Source organism: Phalangium opilio, unplaced genomic scaffold (genome assembly GCF_054372755.1).
Source record: "Phalangium opilio isolate 3A_F unplaced genomic scaffold, DU_Popi_V2 ptg000354l_1, whole genome shotgun sequence".
NCBI lineage: Eukaryota > Metazoa > Arthropoda > Arachnida > Opiliones > Phalangiidae > Phalangium > Phalangium opilio.
Genome location: NW_028324229.1, coordinates 49,594 through 73,895, shown reverse-complemented (window position 1 = coordinate 73,895; position 24,302 = coordinate 49,594). Strand labels below are relative to the sequence as shown.

The window sequence follows — 24,302 nt, the reverse complement described above, 5'->3', positions numbered from 1 at the left end:
CTAAAAGAATCTAGTTTTTAACCCTCCTAAACCGTAATGGTTCTAAGGTTTATTTATATAGTGCTCACCTTCTAGTCCGAAAAGGAGCGATTTAGGCTATAAAAGTGGGAATATTTCTGGGATTTTCTAGATATATTATAGGCTTTAAGAGTTGGCCGACCAATCTTGTTACATTCATAGCTCTCTCTGTTGTCCGATCTCATTTCCTAGACGCGGAATTGATGTTGCAAATCGTTCCCCAACACACGCGATTGAAGTAGACTGCCCCCCATCCCGCCATCCCCCGAAATCTTCGATTTGTAGAAACGAGAGGCGACCGACCAAGGGCTTCCTATATCGAATATTTTTTTACGTTTATTTTTAGCAGTCTCTACTCTTGTCCTAATACGTATAACCTGGGCTTTAGCAAAGGGTAAGTACATCCTGAAATACGTAAAGCAAAGTAGGTGATATCACGTAAATAATTCACGCCATAAAAATATGATACCAGGGATAGATTTAATTTTAGAAGTAGGAATGGAGAACGGTTAGTATTTACTACAGTCCGACTCATAGCCCACTATAGAGACCCTCCCTCCAACACGTAACGAAAAGTTTAAATTTTCTTATTGGCTCACTTAAACTACGTTTTGATGACGTCGCTGACAGGAACGGCAAAAAATACGTAATTCCTTTTCACCTCTGTCGCTATGACCCGCCTCTTATTTCATACCCTTCCGTCCCGTGGAAGGGGGTTCGGGACTTTGACGCTCGCCCACATTACTCTGTTCTACATTCCTACTTCTAAAATTAAATCTATCCCTGATGATACTGCGAAGATTTATTATTAAACTTAAAATTAGTCTTAAGTTCTTGTTTTCAAATTCAAATTCACCCTGACTATTTTCCTTAATGTTTTCCTTACCTTTTCAGGCCCAATGGTTTTAACGTTAAAATTTAAGAATAATATTTTTATAAGTCGACTTGGGTGTTCTATCAGAAGTAGGATGAGGACTAGATAGAAGTTTGGAGGAAACCAGATGCCTCACTCTAAATTTTAAATTCCCTGGCCTAACTTTCCCGGAATTAAGGAAACATTGATTAAGAACGCTCCATCCTCGCCAAATCCCGTATGATTCTTGCAATATTTGACTCCAATTTATAAACTTTTACTTCAGTTAAGATCGGCTACGAGAAGAAATAAGAAAAAAGGGCCTGCACCTTACGAATAAAAAGAAAAAAAATTTAGGTTTTCCTCGGATGCCATGCACCTCCATTTTCCCAAGTCACGTCTACTCCTCCCTACCATACACCCACGCTCCTTTTCACTCGCTTGAAATGTATTTTTGAATTTCCTGATATAAAATACCTATATAGCATGCATGCATGCATACTCAACGCGTATAGTGGTTTATCTTCTTCTGGGAGGAAAAAAAGCAGTGGTGGGTTATTTTTAACATTGTATCATATTGTATATACATACAGATATTTTGCGGGACGGAGTTGAAGTGATTCAACAGATCAGGGTCTATTATTATATTGTATATCGCCTTAAAGATTAGCCCTATTCAATTTCTGGCGTTTGTGTGAAAAATGTGGCGTGAAGAATTGTGGTCCGCATTGAATTTTTTTTTTAATGTCTTAAGGGAATTTTGGGTCGTCTAATTTCTTCTTCATTCAAAAAGTTAATTCAAGACCTTTAAAATATATTTTAAATACTTCCGAATGATTTTAAAATTCAAATTAGGTTCAGATTTTAAGGATAATTTTAAGTAAGGACCTACGACCAATCGCGTAACGCCATGCCTTTTTATTAACAAAATTCTCGTGGAACGCTCCATGTCTCGCGCCACGATTGTCAAGTCACTCGCAAATTTTATCAAATCTCGTGATAAATTTCATTCGGCACGGAACGCGCCACGAGAATTTTGTTAATAAAAAGGCAGGGCGTTACGCGATTGGTCGTACGTCCTTATTTAAAATTATTTTTAAAATCTGAACCTAATTTGAATTTTAAAATCATTCGGAAGTGCCTATTTCCTGAATTTGTGTACATCTAAATCTATTCAGTGAATTTGAAAATGGGCAATAAATTCTCAGGGCAAACTACCTTACGCAGAAAGCTGAAAAATTGCGGTAATAGTTGGGTACTCACTAAGAAAGACTTATAAATCTTCGGCCATATTGGAAAATGGTGGATATAAATGGAAAAAAAATGTTATTTACGGAATAACATGCTCGGTTATGAATTTCAAAGCTGTTAAATTGCGGTAGTAGTTAGGTACTCAATATGAAAGACTTATAAATCTTCACCCATATTGGAAAATGGTGGATATAAATGTAAAAAAAATGTTATTTACAGAATAACATGCGCGGTACATTTCAATAAATTTCAAAGCTGATAAATTGCTGTAGATGAAATTTCAGTTACCTCACGAGTGTTTCTCTTTTCGTTTTTATCTATTTACCCTTGCTACTATTAGGCCTAGGCCTAGCACCATATTAATATATATTTAAAATATTTCTTACTCTGGATAAAAAAAAAGTGTACGTCAAACTTACTTTATACGGTTGTAACGGAGTCAAGCTAAGGTGTAGTGCCGTGCCCCCCAACTGGGTCTTAGTAATAACTTATGGGATAGATAGATAGTACGAAAACAAGATGTGATATTTATAGGCATCTTCTTGTTCTTGTTTTTCCCTTAGTAAAATTGGGTGTGAGCCATCCCTAGCAAAAGGAATCGTCCATATATTATAGAGTAAGCCCAACCCAAAAAACCCCCGAGCCTGAATTTTTCCCCAATACGTTGTGTATCTCTTCTTCAGCGGTAAAAGAAGCTTTAACGGAGGAAGAGAGTGGGGGGTGAAAAGGTATAAGAGGTTAAAAGAAGTATAAAGTAAGACCACACCCGTCCTAGGAGAATTCTCATCCCAAAACGTCGTTGTTCCTGCATGCTCTAGTAGAATTATTAAGTCGAATAACGAAAAGAGAACGCGGCGAAAAAATACGCGAAAACGCCTACGATCTCCGTTAGACTAATCGTCAAAAAAAATTCTATTCAATGTGTCAGTTAGGGTTTAGCTTTTCTCGATATTCCCAGAGATATTTTGTTCCTAAAGAAATATGAAATAAAATAAAATAAAAATAAAAATAAAAATAAAATTACGTACATTGGTGTATTGCGGGTAAAGGATTTACAGGGGCCTATTGAAAATATATTAGTAATTTTACCCCTGTAGGTTCGGCACTTGGAAAAAAGGCCCAAAAATCAAAATAATGTTAATAAAACAATTTTACACTCAAAGACAACACATTTTCTGTACTTAATTAAATATATAATGTATGTATGCCCAATTGTCTTACTAATATTAAAAAATCTCGGTGCGGCTAATATAATGAACATATAAAGCTGAGAAATTCGATGAAGTCTCGTTTGGGACTTTTGAATTTTAGCGCTGCTTTAACTATTTATCGTAATGTCACTGACGCTATAAAATCTCATGTTTAAATTAAGCTCTCGATTACATTTACAGAAAGTAATCTTTCCTTGTGAAAAATGCAGGGAAAAAAGTTTGTTTAAAATGTTCTCAGGTATTTTTATATCGTTCATCAAAACCTTAACAGTTCATATAGAGAACCTAACAAAACCCCTTAAAAATCTAAAGAAGTTAAATAAATCATATGTTAAAAATTTGCATTTTCATCGAATTTTTTTAAAACTAATTAACTTTTCAGCTTAGGCTTATCATTTATATCAGAAGTAGGATAACGGGAAGTAAATAATGATCTAGATTTTGTTTTCTTTAAAATTAAAATGCCCCTTTTGGCATCCCATTCAGTTTTAGAATTAATAATAACTCAAGCTATCACTTAAAATCCGGTTCTTTTTCCCATACTTACACGGACACCCTAGGCAAAGGAAAGATTTGAAAAAGCTTCCAATTTTGTCTCAGTGGGGTCTACAACTACATACACACATACATGGGCTGGCAGTAAAGCCGACCGGAAGTAGAAACAAAAAGGATTACTTCCGTTTTAGAAAAGAAGGGTGATTCGGGTACCCTTTCCTATTCATGGGACACGGTGGTTCAACGTAGTCGGTAAAAATCAGAAGTTGATTAAACTCCGACGTTATCGTTCAATTTTTACGAAAATTTCAATACGCATTGGGGAAAAAGCTTTATAATTTCACAAATTTATAGGCTTCTATCCTGACTAACTATACGAACTTTTAATGTCGAGAGAGAGAGAGAAGGGAGAGGAGGAGTGTCCAGAGAACATTGTGTATTTGGTCCGAGGTGGATTGTTAAAAATAAAATGAACCCTTTTTGATTAAAGGGGCCGGCCCCTCCGTACCCCAATTTCCTACACCATATACCGGAGGTTGGAAATTGTACCGCTTGATGATTGATATTCAAACCCTAGCGCGTTAAATGACAAAGTTATCAATTCTCGGATATCTCTCACTGTTCCGTATACCTTTGGGGTTCATCTAAGAGCAAAATTATCGCAACTTTTCCCGATATGAATAAAAAAAGAAGTTATTTTTAACTTCAATATTAATTTAGTGGCGTAGTTAAGGGGTAAAGCTATACTATACAGTTTATTAAAAATCACGGCTTAAACACTGAAGTCAGAAGAATTAAGTATATCATATACACCTAGAACATTAATTATTTCTTTAATTTAAATTGAGATACTTGGTTTTTGCCTTGACATTTATTAGGGCGTTAAAAAGGGAAGAGAAGTAAAAGTAAGTAGCTTTTGAAACTTCCGATTTTGGCTGGGCTCCTTTAATTTTTCTTGTCTAACTAACTAACTATACGACCGTCGGGAAAAGAGGATGCGACTAAATTTAAAATTAGATTAGGTTCTGACATTCTCCTAGACTAATAATTCCCCTTCAGCTTTGAAAAATAATATAAAAGTAAAACCCGCGATTTAAATGGAGGGTGAAGATTAGCCATAGTTTAAAACCCATATTTACGTATTAGAGGAGGAAAAATTAGAGGAAGCTTTGAAATTGATAAAATTATCACTACTAGTGAAAAATTGCGATGCGAACATTGTTCACTTACGGTTACGTAATTCTACATTTCTTCGCATCAAGTTTTTGTAAAAGCGGCGTAAACACAATAGGAAAATCACAAACATCAATTCTTAGGAAAAGAAAACCACGACAAAAATATACGTAAATAAATTCGTATTTGTTCGCTATTGGCTAGACTTTTGTATATACACAAACAAGCAGCTATAGTAGGAAAAATATCCGGAACATAACCACGGATATTATAAACTCTATAGGGCACAGAAAACTGGACAAAGATACCAAAACCGCAACACGAACAAAAGAGATATTACGAATCCAGTATATCAAGGTCGTTCTAAACTTAATTTCATCACTGTTTTCCGTCGAAGTGTCGCTGACATTTAATTATTATTAATAAGTTTAACTATAACAAATATATATATACATCACCGTTTTCTCCCGTAACACATTGTCGGTCTTACGCTACATTAACTAGCACCTCAGCCAATCAGGAGGATGACGTATGATACGTCTCTTGCTTTGCAGAAAAGCACCATACAGGCGCAATAAAACACTCAATACCGATTTAATCCACCTTATTCCCTATCGCCGGAAGTTAGGACTCATGGAGAGGAGTAACGGGAAGAAATTAGTCTGTCGTCTGCTACAGTACATATTTTTGGCCTTTCTAACAGACGACAGACGAATTTCTTCCCGTTACTACCCTCCACGAATCCTGAGATAAGCCTAACTTCCGGCGATAGGGAATAAGGTGGATGTAAAAAATACTTAATACTTGAAAACTTTGTTATGGGTTTAAACATATGTATATGCCTTCACCCTTCGTTTAATATAAATGAGATGTATTTCAATCAGCTACTTCTTTGGTCCTCTTTGGGATACAAAGTCCATGCGATAAGGTTTAGGCGCCAATGGTATTGAGAAGCCCTTGACGACGGGTCCCTTTATTTATTACCGGTCCAACATTTTACGGCGTACGTAGGTGAAGGGATATAGGTAGGCTGGGAAAGCTCTAGGATCGAAATAGCCCTGTTTTATGTCGTTCCAAATAGGCTTAGACACCCGCCGAGTTTATAGGCCAACGAAACAAGCAAAAAGAAATGCCCAGGTGGAATGTTTAATATGTGATTTATAAACGCCCAGACCCTGAAACTATATAACCGAGATACCTATTCACAATTTCTCGGTGATATAAAAAGCGAATAACAGGAGCCTTAATCGCAAGGAGCATAAAACAAAGGAGTAGTACCTTAAGACTTTCGACTTTTTCGAGTCTTGGCTGGTACGTTCTATCAACGTTACACGGTGGGAAAATTGTAATTGTTATTAAACCCGTGAGGTTTCAAATGAATTAATTTAACTGGGATTTAAAAAATAGTAATTTGATTCATGCATGGTATATTTATAATTCATCTCTAACTGCGGTTTAATTATTTTAAACGTAGGAATGCTTAGTAAATGGGACTATTTCATTTTAGGAGAGTTGCGACTCCATATCCCATAAGTCCATGCTTGAATTGAGGGTATATAGCTGCTATACTTGAAGGATAAAGAACCGTTATGGCTTCATGTCTGGGATATTGTAAGCATTTCATATTCAATATCGGCCGGGACCAGGTCTTTTTATCGTTTGATTTTTGGTCTCTTTTTTCTTCAGGTTTGAAGCAAAAGAAATAGAGTCATAAAGACCACTGGTACCATTTTACTTCCACTATATTTCTAAAAAGAACGTACAGAATAAGAAAGTTAAAAAAAAATAAAAAAGAAAATATAAAAACTAAGGGATTTCTTCGATTCTATGTCTAGTTCAGATTTAAAGATTCTTATATGCTGTATTTTGTTTGTATTTTAACCTTTTAAAAATAAAAAATTGAAATCCTCGAAATAAAAACAACAAACAAACCAAAATAGTGTAATTTTCTAGCCTTCATAGTTATTTACGTATTCATGAAGTAAATAAAGTTTGAATAAATTATGTTAGATTTCAAATGGAATTTCGCGAATCCCGAAAAACGTAACAACGCCGCTACCAATCAAAATATGAAAAGTAACCCGTCTCTAAGTTACTGAAATTGGTGTAAGATGTATAACCTTGTAAAGTTCATATAAATTTGCCAAACAAACGAAATAGAAAAAGAAATACACTATAGTAAAAAAATGTAAATAAAAATATAAAATCGAATGAAAAGCAAAAAAAAAAAAATATTTATATAAAAAAACCCTATATCTGAACCGGACTTATCTCTCCAAAATTCCCGTGTCGGTCGTTTCGGGTTTGAGAAAAATCGAGACGATAGAATTTGGTACACGCTCCTGTCCATTCTTTCCAATAAAAATACCCCATACCCAAACTACCAGCGGTGGAAGAAAGTTTTCGGAAGGCAATAGTATATACCCTACCAAAAATATGAGATTAAAGAAAAATTCTGGGGTTATATAGAGGGAATTTCTTAGCCACAGAATTTCTAAGGAGAGAAATACGCCTTTTACTTCCAAAAGGAGCTACACCTTACGGGATGTCTACACAAAGATACGTGGTGTGTTTTTTATATTTAAAATACAACCGATTGGAAAGAAAAGTTAACAAAAAACATTTCTCCCTTTTTGGTGCGGAAAACTGAGGAAACCGATATAGTGGCGCGTGGGTATACAGAGAATAAAGGAAGTTATTTCGGATTTTCCTGCAGCGCGGCCATTTTGTATATTTTTTTTTCTTTAGTTTTAAACTTTAAACGAAAAAAGAAATATAGAAAAACAAGGTATAGAATTTCAGAGTCAACGTACTTTCGCCAGTTCGGAACGAAAAATGTTGCATTTTTAAGTATTGTAATGCAATTTTTCACGAAAAATGTTGTATTGTTGTATTTTTAAGTATTGTAATGCAATTTTTCACGAAAAATGTGTTGTATTTTTAAGTATTGTAATGCAATTTTTCACGAAAAAAATGTTGTATTGTTGTATTTTTAAGTATTGTAATGCAATTTTTCACGAAAAATGTTGTATTTTTAAGTATTGTAATGCAATTTTTCACGAAAAATGTTGTATTTTTAAGTATTGTAATGCAATTTTTCACGAAAAATGAAATATAGAAAAACAAGGTATAGAATTTCAGAGTCAACGTACTTTCGCCAGTTCGGAACGAAAAATGTTGCATTTTTAAGTATTGTAATGCAATTTTTCACGAAAAATGTTGTATTGTTGTATTTTTAAGTATTGTAATGCAATTTTTCACGAAAAATGTGTTGTATTTTTAAGTATTGTAATGCAATTTTTCACGAAAAAATGTTGTATTGTTGTATTTTTAAGTATTGTAATGCAATTTTTCACGAAAAATGTTGTATTTTTAAGTATTGTAATGCAATTTTTCACGAAAAATGTTGTATTTTTAAGTATTGTAATGCAATTTTTCACGAAAAATGTTGTATTTTTAAGTATTGTAATGCAATTTTTCACGAAAAATGTTGTATTTTTAAGTATTGTAATGCAATTTTTCACGAAAAAATGTTGTATTGTTCAATTTTTAGTATTGTAATGCAATTATTCACGAAATAAATGTTGTATTATTGTATTTTTAAGTATTGTAATGCAATTTTTCACGAAAAATGTTGTATTTTTAAGTATTGTAATGCAATTTTTCACGAAAAATGTTGTATTTTTAAGTATTGTAATGCAATTTTTCACGAAAAAATGTTGTATTGTTCAATTTTTAGTATTGTAATGCAATTATTCACGAAATAAATGTTGTATTATTGTATTTTTAAGTATTGTAATGCAATTTTTCACGAAAAAAATGTTCTATTGTTGTATTTTTAAGTATTGCAATGCAATTTTTCACGAAAGAAATGTTGTATTGTTGTATTTTTAAGTATTGCAATGCAATTTTTCACGAAAAAAAATGTTGTATTGTTGTACTTTTTAAGTATTGTAATGCAAATTTTCACGAAAATCTCCCGATTAAAATCACGGGAAAGAAGCTGGATTTGGTTAAATACAAGTAATCACTGGTCAATCTCTTTAGTTTTTTGGGGGGACGGGGTGATTTTATTATTTTTATTCTCTCACACCAATTTCTCCTAATTGAAAAACTTTCCGCAAGGTTTAATATCATCTGTCGTAATTCTGAATTTTTGGGGTTTTTAAATATTTAATACGATATTAGCGGCATTTGATACGCTTCAATTAAATTAGTTCTAATGATTTATGAGAGCTACTCCCACGGAATATAAAAGTTAGAGTTATTATTAACCGAATTTAAATATTGAATTCATTTTCAACCTCGCGAAAATCAAAGCGGCAACGAGACTAATAACTTAGGACTCAATCTACGTAATATGTACCAAGAACACAAAGAGGCCTTGAAAAAGTTCAAATATAAAACTAGGACCGTATTATTATATTCAGAAGGGCATCGAACCGTGGAGTAAATTTTATAACTAAATCCTCCGAAATCAACCCAAAAAACCTTGATTGTCTTGACGGTGAACAAAAATCCACAAGCGTATGCGCCTTGGCAAATAGTTTATCGCTAATAGAGTAATGATGAGGGAACTATTTACCGCGTATGTGATTCAGTTTAGTAAACTTACTCCAAATGTGAAGTGATGTTGGGAAGAATCATGTTACAATTACCTCGCTTTGTGGTTGGTACACTTCCCTCGAAGAGAAATAATAACCTTACTCCAAATTTAAAGTGATATGGGGAAGAATTATGTTACAAATCTTTGTGGTACATGTTAAGTATTGACGAGACACGGTTAAAGATTAAAAGTCATTTATTCTTGTGAGAGTCCCTCCACGCGTCTACATTAACTCTGCCCGATTTGGGCATCGAACTTCCTTTATATACAGTGAGATATTCTTTAGCTTTGATCTATTATTGATCTATTATCATAAAGATGTTTTTTAACTATTCTTATCTAACAGTACACTTCTCTCGAAGAGAAGTATAATACACTTCTGTTACTACCCATAAAAACCTCACCATCGGAAGCAAACTTCGGTTAAAAAAAAGGGGTTATAGAGCGAAGAATGGCTTTCATTTGAATAAATATTCTAGTGGGACGAGATCTTGAAAAATATAGAGGATATCACACTCAATATTCCGGTGTCGAATTCCCCAGTTTCATTCTTAACTCATTAAAAAGAACTTTGTATTCCCCTAGAGAAATCCGATTATTGATAAATAATTTGTGAAGTTCCTCCAAAAATCTATCTAGCCTACCCCATATTATTCCGTTTTCTCACGACTTTTGGCGCATTGATCCAAGAAATTCTCCCCATTCCAATCCGTATTGTAACACTTCCGCTTTTACAGTGTTATACGTTATTCGATGGGTTCTATAAGAGACACAGGGAAAATCCTTTCAGTATACTACAGCCGGATCAAATGGTATTTCCAACGATAACTTGGAGTAATTAGGCAAAATAGCCAACAAAACAAATTGGGTTAATTTTATCCATTGCATCTCCAATGGGAGCTCAAGTAACTATAAGCGGAGGAATACATATAGCTAAGAGCTATTTGTTCAAGGTATCTAGGCTGAATTTGTGAGAAAAGCTAGACTAATCATTACGTATAACTAATTTAATCGAATAATGTCTCGCAGAATAGCGAATGGTATCATTGAAGACACACACTATGCCTAGATTTTTTATGTTTTCACGGTATCACCCGCTTGGAGGCATCCTAGCTTAAATTAATAGGTTATAGTCTACGCAGTCTTTTTTTCTTACCCAAGTTTCTTTTCATTGCACTATCATGGAAGACACCTTTTCTTTATCTGCTGCTATATCCAATAGGCAAATGCAACCAAGCAGGTGTTTCTAATCTGGTAATAGCGAATTCTCGTTATTTCTCCTTTGGAAACGAGATTCCGCGAGAAGATTTCGACACCCACCCAATCAGAAATAAATTAATATAAAATCATACCATTTTTTGCAGATTCATTTCTTCCCCTTGTAGCCAAAGATGACGCGGTACAATCAAAAAGTGATATCTAGTTTATTAGAGAGATGGTATAAGATGCCTAAGCCTAAGTATTCGCGCGCCATAGTCCCAGTCCCCCTTTCAAAATACAAGGGGGGACGTAAAAGGTGGCCTGGGCTATTTCGCCTCTCCTCAGTCGGAAAATACGTAATTTTCGTCATTCTCGTCGCGCTGACGTGAGTTTTCAAGAACCAATGAGATTCTGGCTGTAATTTAGAGGCGGGGATTAACTCCGGACCTACGTTTGGACTGGAGATAAAGCTGGAAATGTGGCGAATTTATACCTTCTCCCTAATAAACTAGATATCACTTCTTGGTACAATATATTTGATAACTTCGTGGTTTATTTACGTAACTTATCTTCTAAACCTAAGCGTACCTTTTGCTAAAGTTCAAGTTGGGCTTAGTACTTCCTTTCAAAAAGAATGATAAAAAGAGAGAGATTTTTCCAGGGCATCGAGTAGAGCCTCATTTAACAGAACTTTACCACTTACAAATATTGAATTTCCGTATTGAAAGGGATTCCAGAAATTAAGACTTATAAGTGAGAAAGGGGGGGGGGCTTTTCTTTTTTGACAAATTTTCTTTAAAATTTTTGGATGAACCATTTATCTTTCAGCCGAGATAATGGCCGTCATTATCAATCAAATTAGGTCCATCATCTTTTAAATTAATTCAGAAAATAATAGATTTAACTAGCGTATACGTTATTTTTCCTAAAATAAGCCACGATAAAAGCGTTATGTTTGAAATTCTTTTATAGTTTTAAATTTAAAACGTTCTGGCATTTTTGTAATTCTAAATACCAAAACAAAAACAACTACCCCATTAACCCAATTTTAGGTTTAAAATATTTTCATATAGTTTTATATGAAGAAAAGTATGAATATAATTACTCGTATAATAAATTTATATATGTTTAAAAGCCAGGACCTACCGGGTTATAACGTTTTATAATATTTTGGGCCATTAAAGGTTTTAAAACGAAGACGAAGGATATAGTCTAGCTTATCGCTTATACCCAACATTTTTGGCTAAAGGGTTAAAAGTACTCCTAACAAATTAATATACATTAAGGAAAATTTTAGAATATCGCCATGCAAGTTAGTTTACACTATGGAAGAATCCCATAAATATTAATACCACTCGTCGCGAGCTGGTATTAACATCAATTTTCAACGATGTGTCTGTCAACTGCCTTTGATCAACAGTAAAGAGTGGAAAAAGTAAAACATCAATGTATTAATTCGATTGGTTGAAGGTTCAGATATTGGAAAAAAACAAATTTAAGAAATTTTATCCGAATACCATCTCGTTCACCTCTGAAAATGGTATACCCTCGTCATACCTTTCAAATATAATATTCGAAAGACTAACATATAGTTTAACTAAACAAACGTTAGTTTTCGTCGCTAAAATAAAGTAAATAACCGTAAATATAAACCTGAACTGTACAAAATCCAGGCCATGTGTAGATGTTTAGGGTTAGATATAATTAAAGACCTTTTCACAGAATACGCGAGAGGTAAGACCTTACGAGGCGTGGGTGGAGTGGTGGTATGATCCAATACAGACAGCGCCGCGCTTAAGTCTGGCTCATTATACCAGGATCATTATAAAGGATTAAGAGAAACCGATTCGGTTTCCATCCCAATAGCCCACGTCCACGTCTGCCTTTTTCAGCGGTAGGAAACTGAACTGGGGATGGTAGTGGATTTAGAAATACGTGAAGAACCATTCACAGTCCAAACAGTCGACACTCTTGCAGTCAATTCTTCATGTAGAGTTCAATGCAAATGTCAACGGGGTACCACAATTAATGGACTTTATATTTAGGTTTAGGATGGTTGGAATAAGACAGAGTAATCACGAAGAGGGATCATCGTACCAACGGTATTAAGAGAGATATTTTCCCGCAAAATAATGTCCTCTTTCAAAACACGCCATTGTTTGGTCCATTTTATGGATGGAGACGCGCTTTTACGGTTATTTTAATGTGACTTATTTATAACGTTAAAGTAACTTAATTTTCCTGGATCAAGTTCAGAGTTCAGAGAGAGAGAGTGAGAGTGAGAAATAGAGTGAGAGTGAGAAATAGAGTGAAAGAGAAAGAGAGAGTGTGAGAGAGGGAAGAAAGAAAGTGAGTGAGAGAGAGAAGAAAGAAAGTGAGTGAGAGAGAGAAGAAAGAAAGTGAGTGAGAGAGAGAAGAAAGAAAGTGAGTGAGAGAGAGAAGAAAGAAAGTGAGTGAGAGAGAGAGAAAGAAAGTGAGTGAGAGAGAGAGAAAGAAAGTGAGTGAGAGAGAGAGAAAGAAAGTGAGTGAGAGAGAGAGAAAGAAAGTGAGTGAGAGAGAGAGAAAGAAAGTGAGTGAGAGAGAGAGAAAGAAAGTGAGTGAGAGAGAGAGAAAGAAAGTGAGTGAGAGAGAGAGAGAAAGAAAGTGAGTGAGAGAGAGAGAAAGAAAGTGAGTGAGAGAGAGAGAAAGAAAGTGAGTGAGAGAGAGAAAGAAAGTGAGTGAGAGAGAGAGAAAGAAAGTGAGTGAGAGAGAGAAAGAAAGTGAGTGAGAGAGAGAGAGAAAGAAAGTGAGTGAGAGAGAGAGAAAGAAAGTGAGTGAGAGAGAGAAAGAAAGTGAGTGAGAGAGAGAGAGAAAGAAAGTGAGAGAGAGAGAGAGAGAATGAAAGTGAGTGAGAGAGAGAGAAAGAAAGTGGGTGAGAGAGAGAAAGAAAGTGAGAGAGAGAGAAAGAAAGTGAGTGAGTGAGAGAGAGAAAGAAAGTGAGTGAGTGAGAGAGAGAAAGAAAGTGAAAGAGAGAAAGAAAGTGAAAGAGAGAAAGAAAGTGAAAGAGAGAAAGAAAGTGAGAGAGAGAAAGTGAGAGGGAGAAGGAGAAAGAGAGTGAGAGGGAGAAAGAGAGTGAGAGGGAGAGGGAGAAAGAGAGTGAGAGGGAGAAAGAGAGTGAGAGGGAGAAAGAGAGGGAGATAGAGTGAGGGGGAGAAAGAGAGAAAGAGTTGAGAGGGAGAGAGACAGTGAGAGGGAGAGAGAGAGAAAGAAAGAGTGATAGAGAATAATTTGAGATAGATATAAATTGTTAAGGTTTTGGTTTAAAAGCTCACCGAAAGATAAATAAAATACGTTAATATCAGAAGGAAACACGTTTTTTAATTCCTTCTCATCTTAAAACCCAGAAACGTTATAACAACCTTTATATTTCCCAATAATAACAACGTGTTTTTCAAAGGCAATTTTTTGTATACCAAACGCCAAACCGCTGAAAGACTATAGGTTTGCGAATAAAACTAAAACTACATAACCACAAAGATCTTAGGCGAGATAAAGATAACTCTGCCAGAGATAAAAATCCCACCAGGTACAAGGGGCTTCAGTATCATAACACTCGCTGTCATAAAAAAATATTATACCTCGTTCTAACCCGTCCCGGACTCCTAATACATGATAGTATTTAAACTCCAGATGTTTCTCGCTATACGGGACAAGAACTTCTAATAGAAAACACGGGCGCAAAAAAGAAGAGCGAGCTAACCTGCAATACGTTACACACATATAAAATAGTTGAAAGTGATAGGATGGGAAAAATAATATAGGAATCTGGAGGTGGTCAAGCGCACGATTTTCTTCCGCTCTCACTGGTCAAGAGAGAGGAAAAAAGGGTAACAAAAGAAAGAGTACAGAAAAAGATTTCTGGACTACCTCAGATCTCCGCTATACAGGCCTGTCACGAGTACAAGACCCGTCTTTCTTCACCGTTTTAAACCTAACACGAGTTCATGCTTAACATTCGCGATGTGGCTCCGTGAAAAGATGAAAACACTCGCTTCTTGTGAACACGCGAAAATTGAAATAAGTGACCAATAAAGTTGCTATAATAAAATTTGTAAAATATACTAAAGAGCCCATATAAGACATGAGAATGTTTGAATAGCGATCTTCACTTACATAAGTGTCCAATATGGCGCCAGTACATGAGGGAATTGGGAAAGGTGGGGAAAAAACACAATACGGATGGGTTCTTGTTAAAAATAATCTAAGCAAACAACACGCTCTAATTTTGACTTGAAGATAAGTATTTTTTTCAAATAATTGATGTTTATGAAAATGTTTTTAAACTGAAAAATTTCAATATCTGAACTTCTGTCATTCCATTCTGTTCTCTTATCTTTTCCTTTTCCTTGTCTTTGTCCACCACCAAGACAGTTTTTATTAATTTCTTCAAGGCTCGTGTATTTTTCAGATCAAAATAGCAGCGAGAAGTTGTTACGCTAACTTACACTTTACTTTCCATAAATCCGGTATGTAGCACTAGATGGCCTATTTCAATCGCTGTCCACTAGAGGGCGCCCATTCACCAATGAAAAGGCCGGCGCGCTCCGAGATCCTTCTCAATATCTCGCAGCACCGGCTCGGAAAATAGTCTTACTTTTGCAACGAGTGAATCGGAAAGAGTTATTCGAAGCCGGCACTAGCTACCACAGCTTCAAATGAGAATATAGCTCGCGCACTGCTATAGCCCAAACTCTTCTACACCCGACAAAATAACAAAAGTCGAGAAAAATACAAGAGTGGCCCGAAGAAGATGAACAAGTCGCGTTAATCATTTTCGATCGGAGAAATTGCTAGTCCGAATATAAAAAAGAATTACTTCTCAGTTTTTCGAGACATTCTAATTACCAATTTCTAATAAAAACATCCCGGTACTATCTCTTCACCCCACAAAAGTAAATATTGTTGAACAAAGAAAGTGTGTCAACCGTGAAAATCAAATCTTACTTCGATATTTAAAAATAAAGAGAAAAAAAAAATAACATTCCGTTTTCAAGTGTTCGGCGAAAGAAAGTTTATTACGGAACGGGAAATCTATAATTTTCACTAAACAGAACAGTCTTCCATTGTCATTGCAATATGGCAAAAATATTGGCCTTTGTTTATTGCGTATTCGCTATTAAAAGTAAGTACTCATTAAATTGATTTTACGTTCGAATATATTAAGGTTAACTCGTTTCTCCGTTATCCGGATTATTCTAGAAAAATATCCTAAATATATTTAATAGCTGGTAAAAAATATTACAAATATAAATAATATAATAAATTTCTCATACCGGGCAGTGGAAACGTAATATTAAATTATTAACTCTATTGGATTGGGGAGCAAAAAATACATGTTACCGAATAAATTTTAAATAACTTTGATAACGAATAATTCAATAGGAACATAAAGGGTTAACGTGCAATAAATAAAACAGGCTTCCTCTTTACTAGTACTTTATCGGTCATAACCTAATGTTCATATAGATATATAAATATAATTTTTAATATTTAAATCTGGATGCGATCTATTTTTCTCTATGGGAAATATTAAAAGCAAACTAAATATTAATTATGATTTAAAATAGATGAAAAGAGAAAGAATACGCGCGCGAAATAATTAGTTTTAATATTACGTCATGTTCATTAAATATGAAATGTTATTCTACAAACTCTATATTCCTAATTAGCTCCCAGGTTTTGTCATCTCATCCTAATGGGTGGCTTTACCCCGAACAGTGGTGTATTGCGGGTAAAACATTTCTACAGGCGTTCTATGGGAAACTAATGTTAAAGCTTCAGCCTGGTGGGTGGCTTTATTACATTACTTTTTTTAAAAGGTAAAAGATTATTAGACCAAACAGCCGCCCATGTTTACAAGGGGCAAAGTTTTTAAAAATGCATTATACCCTTAAATAATTAAAAACCTAAATCCTCTAGTTTTTGAAACCTGATAAAAAATACAAAAGGGGGAAACAAACTATGAAATGAAATTGCATTCACGATGAGATATTTTCTCTATACGTTTTGCACGATTTAATATCTTTGTGTCATATTTATGTAGATAAAAGGGGAATACATATTTTAGTTCAGTTTTGAATTAGTTTTTGACGTGACGACTTTACAATCTCGAGTACCCTACCACGATTGTAACGGTTTGAGAATATCGATAAATTCACTTTGATTGTATTCGTTTAGATTAAAGGGGATGATCCAAACAGAGTGGGAAATGTTTAGTTCGGTTCAATTCAGTGATTTTTAGAAATATAAAACTTAGCAGTTATATCACTAACGAACTATTTACCCGGAAACTATTTAAACCATACGTACCCAGTTAGAAAAAAATCATCTTTGTTAGCTTAACGCAATAATAAATAAAGGATATTTTAGCTCAGAAGTACAAAGTACAATTCTCAAAACGTGCCTCTAGTCCAAACCAACCAGATACTCTTATAAAAGATTCTGAACAAATTAGGAGTTGACAAAAGTATATTAAATCGAAGACAATGTCAAAAAAGGTCGCTGATAACTGCAAAGGAAAATGAAAATAAAAATAAAGAAATACACTTTGATAACTTCAATATAATCTACGGTTATTTTCGGTGTATATCTTTGCCGTTCAGAAACTCCAAAGAAATACGAAAAACGGATTCAAGGAAGGAGAGGCAAGGAACGAAAAAAAAGGGGAGAAAGAATCGGATATATCCCGTAAGTCCCAAAAGTTTTTATTTGAACAAGGGGCAACAAGATCCAGCCCTAAATGACCGGTCTGTAGATCCAGGAGCAAACGTTACAAAATTTATATTTGGATTTCGAACGTTTCGATCCCCACTCTCCGCGTCCCCTAAAGCGTATCAAGCAGAATCTTAGCACCCCCGTTCGTTTTCCAACTCTAAATTCGTACCATTGTCAAAGGAGGGTCAATAGGTATTATTAAAACTAAGCTCGGTTGGCTATTGCGCGGCGTTAAAGCAAAGTACACATTGGGGATGAAATAAAAGTGTACCGTATAAAAAGTTTTTATTTCCTTAGTATAGGATTTCTTTCGCTCCATTGGGTAAAATAACAGACAAAAAGTTATAAGAGAAGCACGTTCTCGGCTTCGCGTTTGAACCTTTTTTATAGCTAATTGGATTTAGTATAAGGTTAAGTCTTAAAATGGTCAGTTGAAACTCTCATGCAAGGACTGAGATGAGATGAGAAAAATCAAACTTATTTACAACGAAAGTATACCCGATGAAACAACGAAACTTATACCATCGTGTTTTATTAACTGGGCGAACAAGGAAAAGCTGTGTACGTTATCAAGGACTAGGATTGCCGGGGCCAATGTTGACCCAAGTCCGTCCGAGAAGACTTATTCTTTCTTCGGGATAAGATATATGTATATAGAAGTATAGTTCAAACATTTGGAAAAGAGGTTAAACAGTGTTTAGAACCAATGGCCTTGTCGCAAAATAAGCTTAATAATGTACTGAGACTAAAGGCTCTTTCAGACGAACCAACTTTTTGACTATGCTTGATGGGCCAACTCGAGTTGAATCAACTAGTTAGATCGTGCGTGTGAATTGACGCTGGATGAGTTGAGTCACCAAAAAAGTTGGTTAGGAAAAGTTGGATCAATGATCCAATTTGTGCTGACTCAACTTTTTAATTTCATTTCTCCAGCCAATCAAAATGAATTACGAAAAAAGCTTTTTTGCGGGTTATTTCATAAGTGCCAAGGTAGGTGGCGCTTAAAAAGTTCCATTTGGCAGTAAAAGTTTAGTCGTGTGAAAAGGAAGGATTTACTACACTTTTCCCTTCAAAAGTTGGGCAAGTTGATAGAACTTTTCGACCCATCGAGCTGAGTCAAAAAGTTGGATCGTCTGAAAGAGCCTTTAGACATCTATAATGTTTGATTATCTCATAGGAAAAATAGTACTAATATAGGAAAATTACCTAACTAATGCGAGTTTTCTTGATTTTTACGAGAAAATAATAATAATTTCACCGAATTTCACACACATTTCCGAATTCCAATAAAGAATTTGACTTTAAACCTAAAAATGTTGGTATCTTAGGTGAGAGAAAGTTGGTCATCTAAATGGTTATTGGATTGGTCAAGAGATACATAAGGGTTAACGCCCCAAAAAAGGATTTTGTAGCCTGAGCAGCGCGGATGAAACGGACGTTATGAAACATTTCCTTCCTTAAGTAACTATATACCCTAAACTTTATCTTTGATATACTTCGGATTAATTTAGTTTCGGTATAGAAATAACTTACCAAGTCTATAGTTGTAGGAGAAGTTTCTGTAGTAGGGAAAAAATACTCGTAAAAACGGATAAGGGAGGAACAGACTGGGATACACGGGTTAGAACCTATCTCTAATGACCTAATGCAGTATTGAACTCACGTAGGTTGAATTTTCTTTCATTTTTTTTTGGTTTACCGTCCCCAAACCCCAGTTTTTACGACAACGAAGCTTAAAGGCGACGCGAGAGACTATGGGGGGATTATATAAGCACCCCAATAGACCGCTGCGCCACCAGGTCATTATCAAAAGACGGTTCAAAGATTGGCCCGACACAAACCTCCTCGACGAAAATTTATAATCCATGAAACATCAAGGTTTTAAGGGTTATTACGACGGATCGTGAGTGAAAAATATTTACAAATGGGTTTCGTAATACAGGGCTCCCACTAAAATCTCAAAAAGAACTTTTCACGATAAAAATATGGTAAAATTGGGACCAAAAATCTTTAAAGTTAAGAACCATAAAGGGCGCGCCAAAGGTAAATCAAAATAACATCTTTAATACATACTGAAACGTTTTAAAGAATTAAGTGAAGTTAAGAACATTATATCAATATTTTTTCCATTTTTCAACAAAATAGCAAGCTATTTCGGACATTTTTACAGATATTTTTGTTTAGACTGACGAGTTTTCGCTACATCTTTGCGGAAACAGTTATTCTAGATATCTCCAATTGACTAACTACTAAATAAATGCTTTTTTTCTGGGGTTTTAGAAAAATAGGACAATTTAAGGACCAATTACCGATTTTAGGGTGGATTAAGGACCTTGCAGGAAAATTCAGACTTCTAGGGACCTGGTGATAGCCCTGATAATAAGTGTAAACATCTCAAAATTCAACGGGGGGTTTGGATTGACTTGATTCACTTGTTTTGTTATTTCGCCTTCTGTCCCGCACGAATTTTCGTTAGTCGAACTATTTTTTTAACACTCCGCGAACGAAAATTGAACTAATTTTGTTTTTCCTTTCTTTTTAGTTTGGGGTTATTCTATTTTGAGCCTAAAAGGGAAACCTCATACGATACCGCTAAACCCGGTTCGCGACTTTGACGCCTTTAAGTACTAAAAAAAAGAAAAAAACCCAAAGAAAAAAGTTTATAATTTGGCAAAGTATGTTTTTCACTTTATTACTTCAGGGGATGTACCCCCCTTGCCATTTTAAATAGGGGGGGCAAGTTTGAGGACACGCTCGCAAAAAGAAAAAGAAGTCAATTTATCCCGAAATGATTCCACTTAAAAAAGGTTTTCTTTTTTTAAAGTTTTTAGAGTCTATTTCCAAATTCGCAAAATCGATCTTTCTCTACTCTATTCTATTCCATTTCCTTCTACATTTATTCAATTTCAAGGGTAAAGGGTAATAAAGGGAAATATACGAAGCATTGATACCCAATGTAAAATATCGTAATGACTAAAGTAGTTCGTTTGTCTATATACGGATCAACCCATTTTCTCCTCTCCAATTTGAAGAGATTTTTAAAGTAATTGAAGTTGGGGTCTATTATAATACGCTTTTGGTCTCCCCAAATCATAGATCATTGGTTTTATTTCTAACGCGTCTAGGCTGCTAAGAATAATTTGCGGAGGAGTCAAAAAGGCCTTGGAATAAGGCTTAGAAAGTTTCAAATAAGAAAAAATAAAATAAAATAAAAACCATAAGTCAATTATAGAAATGAAATTCAAATTGAAGATATGGCAAAATAATATTATCCTAGAAAATATTCAACATGGGGCAGTTTTAAATTTTAAGCCAGACAGACTTATATTTGAGTCCCTTCGTGAATCCCAATCGGATTTTGTAACTCTTGGAGCAATCAGAATCCCCCGTAGGGTTTTTCGTTGTTTTGCCAACCGACGACGACAAAAGCATTCGAAATCTAAGACGTAAGGGTCCGGGGGTAAAATAAAGCCACCAATTTGGCAGAGCGCAGCAGCACCGTGTCCACGAAAGCTGGTGCGGTATCTCGATAGATCGTTCCGCCAATATAGACTTAATCCTCTGGCTAGGACTCCTCCTATAAGAAGATTAATCCCGTATCCGAGTGACTATATAGAGGATTAAGGCGTCATCTTATCTCATACTCGGTCAGCCCGATCACTAGCCCTGCCCAACCCTAAGCCCCAACACGATCCTTAGACGTTCGCCAAGCTCGGATTAAGGGACAACAACCGCTTGCTGGTCAGCTACTTTCCTCATTCGAGGAAAAGATACGCGGGAATTTTAGAATAAGTAAGTTACGCTATATGGGTCCCAACAGAATCTACTAAATACAAGACATCAAGACATCCTCCAATAAATCAAAGTTGTACAGATTTCGCCAGTAAGTCATTAAAAACCCCACATTTTCTCCACAATGAGTTAAAGGGTCTGCAAAGAAGGCTTCGACGGGTGGGTAAAAATTATTTGAAATACCTCACAGACATCACGTGATGCGAAGATACAAAGGCTCCTCGTGGAGTGGAACTGGACATCTAGTCCTTGTTTTTCGCGAGATTATTTGCAGTGCCAATTCCATGAAGTGGTATATAGTTTTCGAAATAAAACGAACTAAGCTTCTTTGAACCACGCCTCTCCTTGGTCACGTGCCTCTGACGTATTTCAAATAATTTTTACCCACCCGCCGATGCCTCCTTTACAGTCCCTTTAATAGGATTCGGACGAAATTTTTAAATTGAAAATCGCTGACGAAATTTTGCCAACATACCTGACCATTTTGAGGTATTTACCAGAGTCCACTTCATGATCACACCTCCAGCCCATTTTTAGAATTGCTCGAAATGCATGGGTTGTTATAACAAACGAAAAATCCCTGGCATATTCCTGACGTTTTAGGACAAAACTTTAAATCCCGGACTTATCCAGGTTCCGTACGAGCCCTGGCTAAAATTGTACCAAATGAGAAACATTATTCGTATTTATACGAAATAATCAATATTTTTCAATATTGAATAAAATATCGATTTTTAGGGTTCCCAAATTACCCGAGCGTCTAAAAGTCATTTTCCCACTTTTATTTGTAAATTAAGAACTTTATAAACATATTAGACCCTATAATGCGATAACAAAATTCTCCGGACATTCATATGAGATTTTAAAACTCCTTGACCTCTCCAGGTATAGTGCCAACTCTAGATAATAATAATCCCGAAATTTCCAGGTACATAGTTCGCAACATCTTTTAAAACTAATTGTTAATTAAAATTAAGCCAAACACGTCTGTCTGTCTGTTCCTTATTAGAAAATCACGCCTAACTAAACCCAACACTCATTCGCATTAATTCCCAAAGCGATTCAAAAGGATATCCCGGCAAATTTAGACCTTAAAGCTAGATCACGCAACCTCCGGAAAGGTCCACGCAGTTTCCACTCCGTTCAGTTCAATTCCCATTAGATTTCTATTCTGAGAGAGCGGTAGCTCTCTTAGATAAGACTTCATACTGCTCTTAATGTATAAGGAGGGTTTTTTGGTTGGATGTAACTTTTTTTGTATTGCATTAACTGTATTGAAAAAATTCCACAGAACTACAATTCTGGCCCGCAATATGTGGTTAAAATTTCAAAAAGATCCATTAATTAGTTAATTTTAAAAAAAATAAAGTTGCTAAGGGTGGTTTTCATTTCCATAAAATTCATCACACCTTTTGTTGAAAAACAGGAATTTTTCCCATAGAAATAACATGGGAAATTTTCTGAAAAAAACGATCCTGTGGCCACGATATTAGAAAAACTACACGATTGTTAGACTTGAAAACGGTTTTAAATGGAAGGTACAACACCTAACATTCCGCTAAGCAATTTTCATTGACTATAATTAAGTCTAAGTATGTTTAAATTTAAATTTTCAAAACCATTCCAATCTGCGATATTTAAGCAGTGTAAAGAGTCAGTCTATGATGTTAGCATTTTTAAAGCTATTTGGTTCAAATTTCGTGGTGGTTGAAAAACAAGGGGACCTAGCTTTGTGTGAGCTAACAAGTTAAGTTGGAAAAGGTCCCCCACACTAATAAATTATGTAACCAACTGCCTTTGGTACTTGTGGGTACTTGTAGGTACTTGTGGGTGCTTGTAGGTACTTGTGGGTGCTTTTAGGTACTTGTAGGTACTTGTGGGTGCTTGTAGGTACTTGTGGGTGCTTGTAGGTACTTGTGGGTGCTTGTAGGTACTTGTGGGTGCTTGTAGGTACTTGTGGGTGCTTGTAGGTACTTGTGGGTGCTTGTAGGTACTTGTGGGTGCTTGTAGGTACTTGTGGGTGCTTGTAGGTACTTGTGGGTACTTGTGGGTGCTTGAAGGTACTAGTGGGTACTTGTGGGTGCTTGTAGGTACTTGTGGGTGCTTGTAGGTACTTGTGGGTGCTTGTAGGTACTTGTGGGTGCTTGTAGGTACTTGTGGGTGCTTGTAGGTACTAGTGGGTGCTTGTAGGTACTAGTGGGTGCTTGTAGGTACTAGTGGGTGCTTGTAGGTACTAGTGGGTGCTTGTAGGTACTTGTGGGTGCTTGTAGGTACTTGTGGGTGCTTGTAGGTACTTGTGGGTGCTTGTAGGTACTTGTGGGTGCTTGTAGGTACTTGTGGGTGCTTGTAGGTACTTGTGGGTGCTTGTAGGTACTTGTGGGTGCTTGTAGGTACTTGTGGGTGCTTGTAGGTACTTGTGGGTACTTGTGGGTGCTTGAAGGTACTAGTGGGTACTTGTGGGTGCTTGAAGGTACTTGTGGGTTCTTGTAGGTACTTGTGGGTACTTGTGGGTGCTTGTAGGTACTTGTGGGTACTTGTGGGTACTTGTGGGTGCTTGTGGGTGCATGTGGGTGCTTGTGGGTGCATGTGGGTACTTGTGGGTGCTTGTAGGTACTTGTGGGTGCTTTTAGGAACTTGTGGGTACTTGTGGGTTCTTGTAGGTACTTGTAGGTACTTGTGAGTGCTTGTAGGTACTTGTGGGTACTTGTGGGTACTTGTGGGTGCTTGTGGGTACTTGTGGGTGCTTGTGGGTACTTGTGGGTGCTTGTGGGTACTAGTAGGTGCTTGTAGGTACTAGTGGGTGCTTGTAGGTACTAGTGGGTGCTTGTAGGTACTAGTGGGTGCTTGTAGGTACTAGTGGGTGCTTGTAGGTACTAGTGGGTGCTTGTAGGTACTAGTGGGTGCTTGTAGGTACTAGTGGGTGCTTGTAGGTACTAGTGGGTGCTTGTCG

The 24,302-nt window shown here is 35.9% G+C and overlaps 1 protein-coding gene across 1 annotated transcript in view; it reads left to right on the top strand.

Annotated features, from left to right (window-relative positions):
• Positions 1 to 15,779: 15,779 nt before the first annotated feature.
• Positions 15,780 to 24,302, top strand: part of LOC149602598 (carbonic anhydrase-related protein 11-like) — a 56,890-nt gene continuing 48,367 nt past the window's right edge. The window contains exon 1 of the mRNA XM_089860815.1: positions 15,780 to 15,968. Within this exon, the coding sequence (XP_089716941.1) occupies positions 15,923 to 15,968 (46 nt within the window). The 5' untranslated portion in view covers positions 15,780 to 15,922. The remainder of the gene's footprint in view (positions 15,969 to 24,302) is intronic.